At 47.3% G+C, this 8,992-nt stretch overlaps 1 protein-coding gene across 1 annotated transcript in view; it reads left to right on the top strand.

Annotated features, from left to right (window-relative positions):
• The window catches only part of SLC16A2 (solute carrier family 16 member 2), a 109,739-nt gene extending 101,087 nt beyond the window's left edge, over positions 1 to 8,652 (top strand). The window contains exons 4-6 of the mRNA XM_054472583.2: positions 495 to 638; positions 3,915 to 4,143; positions 6,066 to 8,652. Of these exons, the coding sequence (XP_054328558.2) occupies positions 495 to 638; positions 3,915 to 4,143; positions 6,066 to 6,286 (594 nt within the window). The 3' untranslated portion in view covers positions 6,287 to 8,652. The remainder of the gene's footprint in view (positions 1 to 494; positions 639 to 3,914; positions 4,144 to 6,065) is intronic.
• The last annotated feature ends 340 nt before the right edge of the window (positions 8,653 to 8,992 follow it).

An 8,992-nucleotide genomic window follows, 5' to 3' on the forward strand; every position in this document is an offset into this window, starting at 1 on the left:
CATTCAGCTTTGTTTAACTCACCATCCACCAAACTTATACAACTACAGAACTGTTGGTTGTAGTCCAGCTGTTATCCTCCACAGGCTTCATGTTTCCTAAAACACACTTTGGAAGAGTTGCCTGGAAGTTGGTGGATTCTTCTCCCCTGGTGATTTGATGTTGCCCTAGGCTGTCAGTTTGGGGTAAGGGAATGGGGAGATTGTAGAGAAACCCTTGGATTTTCTCAATCATTTAGGCTATTTTCTGTCCTGCTGGGGCTTAGAAGGGGCGTGGAGGTACCCACCCTCCTTAGCTGTTGCTCAGCAGTCCAGAATCCAGAGAGCCAAGGGATAAGCAGCTAGAGAGCTTGTCATGGAGGTAGGGCTACAGGAGAGGGGGTTTCTGTCCTGCTCCAGGAAAGTAAGCAGTAGAGGATTCTGGATATGCCTACAGTTAACCAGTCAGCTCCTCTTTCTCCTCCTGTTTCTGGGGAACCTTGTGCTATGCTTTTTAGATGAAGTATGTGGAAGAGGAGTTCTCAGAAATCAAGGAGACCTGGGTGCTCTTGGTGTGTATTGGGGCTACCTCAGGCCTTGGGCGTCTTGTGTCAGGCCACATCAGTGACTCCATCCCTGGACTTAAGAAGATCTACTTGCAGGTGAGTGTGACCACTTGTCCACTGTGGGGAGAAACAGCCTGCCACAAATGCAAGGTTATCCACAGCCTTTGGGTTAGAATGGTAGCTTGTTGTGTAGCATGGGAAAGTCAATCAAATTCTCTGAGCCTCCATTTCACCTGCTTTTAAACAAAGAAAATCATCCTTGTTCTGCCTTTTACCAAGATTGAGTGAGGATTCTGTGAGAGCAGTGTATATGGAACCTATTAGAACACGTGTAAAGGAAGATTTTATTAATAATGGCTCTCCATGCTCCAAGGCTATTTTCTGTGTAAACTAGGCTCTGGTCTGGTCTGAATACAGGCCACTGTTCAGGCTGTCAGTCTTTATCTACCTGGCAGCAGTATTGTCTTTCTTATCTGACTTATGATCCTGCAGGTGGCTTTATGAAGAGGTACCCAAGTCCAGAACCCTGTGAAGGGGCAAAGATAGCCCCCAAAATCAAGTAGTCACAAATAATCCATCAGGAAGGTGATTGAGTTCTGACTCATTTATCTCCTGGGAAAGCCCTAAAAGCACTTGCAAGGGGACCTGGCTACACTTACAGTGGTGATTTCTCTGTCTCTTATAGCCCCAAGTGGTCTCCTAAGTACCCTCAAATATCTTGGATGGAAATATGATTAACTTTTCCTTAACTTTTTTGGTGTTAGATTGCAAGAGTTGGTGAATCCGCTTTGTCAGAGGCAGGGTTGCTTTTAAGGTTCATCCAATCCAACCTCATTACAGTGCTGGAGAAACAGAAGGAAAGGTTCACACAGACAGTAGTAGCAGAGCTGAACTCCTATGCAACACACTTCTCATATTCTACCTTGCCCTAAGTGATGGCAGAGCCAAGTCTCAGAGATGATAAGTGACTTGACCAAGGTCAAACCAAGAGATAATCTTGTGATTGAGATAAACCAATTGAGATTTTGAATGCCTGTGCAAATACCAGCAAGTGCTTTATCTGGGTGGCTATTTGCATAGGAGTATATGTGGCTTTCCCAGCCTCACCCACATGACACCCCTGTGAGTCTTCCCTGCCAGTATTAGCAGCTCCAAGATGCCAAAGGGTTCTGGAAATCAGGATAATCTGGCATTGGGCCAGGGCTTTATCTTGAGAAGAGGCAGCAGCCCCTGCCTAGTCGTATAACTCATGTGATTCTTATTACAGTCCCTAGGAGAAAGGTAGAGCCTGAGCAGCTTTTGCTTTCTGTTATACAGTGGGAGTCCAAGGGACAGGGAGCCATTAGCCAGTTAGAGGCCAAGATAGGCTTAGGACCCAGTGCCTCTGCTGACCACCCACCCACTGCTCCTGCCCCTTTTCCTTACTCTTGCTTCACCGAGTTTTACCACTTAGAATAATATAAAATAATCTTAGAACATTATAGCTGAAACATATCTTCATCAACTAGTAGTTCAACTTCCTCATTTTACAAATTGAGTGTCTTGGGCCAAGAGCACAAGACAATGGATGAACTTCTTTCTCTTGAGTTTGTTAAGATACTCCATCACAGGAATTTGCCCCCCTTTCTCCCTGCATGTAATGCAGGAGTACAGGCCTGGGGGAGGAAAGGAGTGTACACACCTTCAGGTTCTGAAGAGCTATCCATTAGACTCTGTGGCTCCTACTGTTGGTAAAGACAAGCACATGTCTCTGGCATCAAGCCCCTGGACAGTCTGCTGGAAAGGAAATAGCGACAGGCTGCAGGACAGCCTCACTTTGTGCCCAATTCTTGAGGCCTGTTTCTCACGTCCAAGAGGGATTTTCAATTTCTGAATCTTGGCAAAGCCTCATGGAGGATGTTTAACAGACAGCTAGATACAATAGGTAATACTTAGACCTGATTAAAATCAGTTAATAGGGTCCTTTGTGTTATATAATGGTATTAACTTTTAATTTCCATAATGGGCTTTGTTGATAGGTGTGGCTGGTTTTATCTTATAGTTGTGTGTGAATCTCTCAGAGGAGAAGCTCAGGTACCGGGGTTCTTATTCCTAGCTTCTGCCTAGCTACCTCAAAACTGCCTGGGCAAAGTTCAAAGTCTCCCAACAAAAAGATGTCCTCAGATGGCATTATCCTCTCCAAAAATCAACTGATCAACCTAAAAAACTCACTGCCAGCAACAACATAGAAAATCTTTAAGGCACCAAATAGCCTTGACCCCTACTCCTTCCGTGTGTTCTTGGCTAAGTTGGCTTGCTTGTGTGAACTATTGGAAAATCCTTGGGCCTATTAAGGCCTTGATAAAGAGATCAGATCTTAGCCCTGACCCTGGGATGACCTGGCTCTGACCTGGCTCTACTGGCTGCAGGGGGTTGGCAGCAGCGGGATGGGGGCAGGGTTCCTTTCTCTGCCTGAAGCCCAGGTCTTCAGTCTAGCTGGCCAACACAGGTTGCAAATGAAGACCAGCTGTGTTTGCAGCGGCCCTTTTCTCTGTGGAGAAGGGGAAAAAAAAAAACAACCTCTGGAAAGGCAGTTTCTTCATTTTGGAGTCATTTTGCTTAGCCCAAAGAAAGCCCAGTGGCTAGTCAGTGTTCCTGGGTTGGCTTCATTCTCCCTAGACATACACCTTCCCAGTGGCTTGGTTCCCCTGAAAGGCTCCTCTGTTGTCTTCTCAGGGTGTCCAGCCAAGCCCAGAGGCCCCCAGAGCCATGTGTCTGAGATGTCTGAGATAGGCAGTGCAGTCCATGTCCTAAAGCATAGGAACCTGGGTGAACGTCCCAATGGTTTCCTTTATGCCAAGGTATTTTATAAAATCAGCCCCCACAAAAATGGGCACTGGCTCCTTCCCCATTTCAAGAAGCTGTGCCTTCCACTTACAACCCCATCTGATCATCATGCAAGCCATCCTCATGTCCTCCCTTCCCTCTTTCCATATTTTACTTGGATCTGAGAATACCAGTGTGGCCTGATCCCAGACCCTGATCCCTGGGGAAGCCAAATACAGGCTCAGAAAGCAGAAACAACAATTCCTTTTATCTTAGGGTCTAGTGCAAAGACAAACTTCTTGAGGCCAGGGGCCAAGTATCCCCCAACTTTCTTTTTTTAATCCCAACAGAATCAGTTAAGTAGGGGCTTTCTTGGACTTTGAATCCCTCAGTGCAAGACTTTGAAAGGGCCTAACCATTCAGTCCAACTGCTCTCTCTGTTGACACCTTCCCCCTCCCACCTCCCCATTTTATAGATGGTAGAAATGAAGACTTGAGAAAGGAGATGTGATGCTATGTGGTCTTGGCTGGCCAGCACAACCTGACCTCAGGCCCTTGTTTCTCCAGGTCCTTTCCTTCCTGCTCCTGGGCCTGATGTCCATGATGATTCCCCTGTGCCGGGACTTCGGGGGCCTTATCGTCGTCTGTCTTTTCCTGGGCCTTTGCGATGGCTTCTTCATCACCATCATGGCCCCCATTGCATTTGAGCTGGTGGGCCCAATGCAGGCCTCACAGGCCATTGGCTACCTCCTGGGCATGATGGCCCTGCCAATGATTGCTGGGCCCCCCATTGCAGGTGAGGCTGATCTTCCAGGGAGGGCATGAATCAGGGAGTCCTGTTTTCCCTGGGTACTGGCTCTCCTGAGCACCTCTCCTTGAGGCCCCTTTTCCTCTTATCATCTATTTAAGCAGCTTTGTCAGAGTGCATGAAACCCCTTATCACTACTGGTGGAAGAGATTAAACACAGTACACATGCATGGATCCATTCTGCGGGATGGATTTTCCATGGCAGTATATCTATTTCAATAGGATTTTATTTCAGACAGCATGGATCCTTCCAGGGGGGTGGAGAGAAAAATGAGTTTGGCCTTCCGACAATTCCACTGATCTAGTATCCTCTCACTCTCTCTACAGGCATGTGATTATTTGCAAGGTAGTTGGGTAGGAAGAGAAGGAGAAAGCAGGCTCTGGTTTTATTAAAACCTAGGGACATCCTCCTCCTCCTCTGCTGGCTTCTGAACTGAGCCTGTAGAAGATATTTGATTAAAGTAACACCCCAGAATTAAGCCAGTGAGGCTCACCTTCAGCAGGAAAAGTGTTGACTTGCCATCTTTCAGCACTCCTGGTTTTCTCCCTCCAGTTTCCCAGAAGGGCACTGTTGGTATCCCAGGGAACAAGGAACAGAAAACCAATGACAAGAGAACTCCATTTCTTTTCTTTTCTTTCTTTTTTTTTTTTTTTTTTTTGGAGACAGAGTCTTGCTCTGTCGCCAGGCTGGAGTGCAGGAGTGCAGTGGTGCAATCTTGGCTATCTCGGCTCATTGCAACCTCTGCCTCCCGGGTTCAAACGATTCTTCTGCCTCAGTCTCCCGAGTAGCTGGGAGTACAGATGCGTGCCACCACACCCAGCTAATTTTTTGTATTTTTAGTAGAGATGGGGTTTCACTGTGTTAGTCAGGATAGTCTCGATCTCCTGACTTTGTGATCCACCCGCCTTAGCCTCCCAAAGTGCTGGGATTACAGGCGTGAGCCACCGCACCCAGCAACTCCATTTCTTTTCTGTAGGATTTATTGCAAACATTGATTCATGCATTAGCTTCTCCTAGGCTGGTCAAATGGGTTAATTCAACAAATATTCTTCGAACACAAATTATGTGCAAGGTGATATGAGGGCACTGTGTGACAGTGGCAAAAGCTTTCACTCAGGCTTCTGGGCAACAGCCACACTACCCATTGGGGGAAGGGGGCCTCTACTCACCCCCGATCCAAACAGTGCCCCAGAATCCACATTTCTTTCCAATTTGCTTAACTCCTGACTAAGCAAAAGGCCAAGGGCCTTTTTGCCTTTCCTGAATACTGTTTCTGGGCTCTGAGGTACTATGAGGTACCACACATTAGCTTCTGGAAGTGAGTAGGGAAGGTCTTGCATCCCAGGTCAAACATATCCTTGGTTTGGCAGCTTGGAGAAACCCAGAGGGGACAACCATACATGTAACTGAAAGGAGCACGTATAGCCTCTTGCTAGGACAAATGGAACTTCAGAGAAGGGTCACTTCAGAGAAAAGGAAAATAAAAACTCATCTGAAATGTACCACAGGAACCATTTGTGGGGGTGGGGGGCGGGGGTAGGAGGCTGGGAAATATCACTGTGGACCAAGACAACACTTGTCCATCTTCTGTGGAGTTCTTTTAAACTAGGTTTCCTCCTAACTCCGTAACTAGGTGTGACTAGATCTTAGATTGATGAAAGTCATAAATGGAGAAACTTTAAGAGAAGCTTCATTAGCTTCTTTCATAATGAGCATTCGCTCAAGGGCCTGCAGCTCCAATGCCTTAGGGAGGAGTCACCTGCCCTTGAAGTTGAGGGAGCTCCTGAGTTAAGGCAATACACGCCAAGATTATCTGGATAGGCACTGTGATGGCCCCTAGAAGGGGCTGAGAGTACCTTTGGACAGTAGGGCAAAGCTGAGCTTGACTTGTCTCTCTTGACTGTTTCAGGCCTACTCCGCAACTGTTTTGGGGACTACCATGTGGCCTTCTACTTTGCCGGTGTGCCCCCCATCATTGGGGCTGTAATCCTCTTCTTCGTCCCTCTGATGCATCAAAGGATGTTCAAGAAAGAGCAGAGAGATTCCAGCAAGGATAAGATGTTGGCCCCTGACCCAGACCCCAATGGGGAGCTACTGCCGGGCTCCCCCAACCCTGAGGAACCAATCTAATGCCTTTCTTGCCATTGTGTGCCCTTTCCCAGCTCTTCCCCTTCATCCCACCCTGCTCAGCATTTACATTTTTGCCACCAGCACACTTGTTCCCAGACCTGCGCACACAGCATTTCAGCTACCTGACAATCTCCTTGGAGTCAAAGCTCCAGGTGTTCCAAACTCATTAACTAAATTCTCCCCAGAATGCCTTTAAATTTTCCAGGGCCTTTCTCCTCCCAGGATCTGGGAAAGCTTGGGATCACCCCCTGGCCTTTGGAACCTCTCCATATACTTTCTAAGCCCTGGGGGAGGAGGAGGATGAGACCTCCTGGCCCCAGCTTGTTAGTCACCCACTATAATCAACTGCCAAAGGTGCTACCGTGTCCCCAGGAGCCTAATACGGTAGGCCCAAGCCTCTGTTTGCTGAGGAGGTCATTGCCATCCATATTTGGGAGCCACTGGGTGGAGGGGCAGGGAGGCAAAATGAGACAAGTAGCCTTGGTTAGCCTTAGAGTTGCTGGTGGCTGTGGCTTCCCAAGAACTGGGTACAGGCAGTGCCCTTATCGTATGGTTGGTTAATAGTCTGCTCCCCTCTTCCCTTCCTTCTTTTTTTTCCTCTACTGACTGCTCTCCATACTCTTTCCCCTCTATTTCTTTGTATGACTTTCGTAGACACATGGGTGCTTGGAGAAAGGAGGGACCCGGAACTTGGGCCAATCAGCCTCACCTTGGCCCAGTCCACTCCTAACACTGGCATCAGTCCCACTCATCTCAGGCTGAGCCACATCTCACTTTTTGGCTCAAGCTATATAATCCTAGACTGGAAGAGTAGAATATCATATAGGGAAGAAACCTTAAACACCACAGCGTTCCATGTTCCAGTCACTGATTTTTACAAATTTTACAGTCCAAGGCATTAACCTCAAGGCCCTCCCAGCACCCCATTCTTGTATACACATGGCAAAATGTGAAGAAACTCCTTTCATCTCAGCAGGCAGAGGAGGACTCATGACACGAGCTGCCATGGTGGGAGGAGGGGCAGTAGTTATTGATATGGTGGACCAGCCCCATCTCTCAGTTTTCATGGCAGGTCTATATTTCTACCTGGGCCAGGCCAGGAAAGAGACTATTTAAGAAAAAAAATCAATTCCCAGCCTGGATCCCAAAAAGGTACAGGCAGCAGTTGCACATAGGGTTGGACAATTTCTCTTGGGAAGGGGAAGCCATCCTAGCCTTTACCACCCAATGTGTCTCCCATGCTGGGCATCCTAGGCCACTTTGCTTAGAGGACATTAAAGGTGCCATGAAAGGTAGACTCTGAACCACTTTGATCCCTCTGAAGTAGGTGACTGATGCTTCCTCATGCCCAGGCTCTGGCAACAATCTTACTGAAGAACATTCCCAGTGCCCCTGGCTAGGGGCAGAGGGCACTGCCAGGCTGTGTTCAGTTAGCACAGCTCACCTCATTAGGAGCTCAGCCTCTCTCCTCACTCTGCCTCTTTGTGTCTCTTTTTCCCCTCTCTGAGCCTTTGTCTATTGTGTTCCTGTCACCCACCCTTTCATCATCTTTTTGCCAGGCATTCCTGGCTGTCACTTGGAGCCAACAGTAACTTGCCACCCTAAGGCAGGGTCGTCCCAGGGCCAGGAGGATGAGGTTGTCCTGAGGGGCTCCAAAGAAGACAATAGTTCCCACTCATGATTTTCCGTTACAAACAGGCAGCTGGGGCATGGTTGGCCTCCGATGATTTCATTCAAGGCCAAAGTCCTGAGCCCCCTCCACTGGTCCCAGTCCAGCTCTTATCAACTCCCCAAAGGAAAACCCACTGGTTCTTAGCTCTGTGGGTAGGAAGGGGCCCTAGAAAGGGCCTAGTTACTACCCTGTCTGTTCTAACAGTAGTGGAACAGGAGAATCTGGGCCCTAGGAGCCCTGTAACTCCCAGGAGAGACCACTGAAAATACTGGAGCAACAATGCCCCTGCTTCCATTCCTCCCCACCTCACTCTCACCAAGTCACCAGAGGGTGGTTCTGTAGGACCTCTTTTGTTGCTTAAGATGCAGATAGCTCTTAAGAATCAGGCAGTCTCTCACTTCTCTCCAGATGAAGGGAAGACATTCATAGGTCCCAAATCTGCCCATTCAGATGTCACATAACATGGTGGGGTATCAATTTACTTCTTCCACACATGTGGTTGTGCACATGTGAGCTTGTGTGCTTTTGGAGAGAATGTTGATTGGCAAAAGCAGCACAGTATTAATATTTAGAGTAGGATGCAGCCTCTTATGCACCACAGTTAAATCTAGAACGAACAAAATTTCAGAGCTCAAGACATGGGACATTTAAATCCTCAAGGAGTTTGGAACAAAATAAACAGATCTAAAAATTTGGTTTGGGTATGTATGTTGCCTACAAGGAGGAAATAGTCTTAACCTGATTAATGCGCACATGTACCATAGAGCCTAAAGTATAATAATAATAATAAAAATAAAAAAAATAAAAAAAAGAAAGTTTGACTTCAGAGCTGAAGTCTCATTTCAAATCAAATTTCTGCCAGGTTCTATGCTCTCTGTGAGAGCAGACATTAGAAAAAGAGCTATATAGGGGTTTGGAGTTGGTCGACTATTTGAGATTGGATTTTTAAACAAGATCTGAAGTGGAAAAGTGGTAACTTCACAAAATGAGAATGTGGTTACTTGCTGAGTTGGAATGGAGGCCCCACCAAGGCC

Source organism: Pongo pygmaeus, chromosome X (genome assembly GCF_028885625.2).
Source record: "Pongo pygmaeus isolate AG05252 chromosome X, NHGRI_mPonPyg2-v2.0_pri, whole genome shotgun sequence".
NCBI classification, from domain to species: Eukaryota; Metazoa; Chordata; class Mammalia; order Primates; family Hominidae; genus Pongo; species Pongo pygmaeus.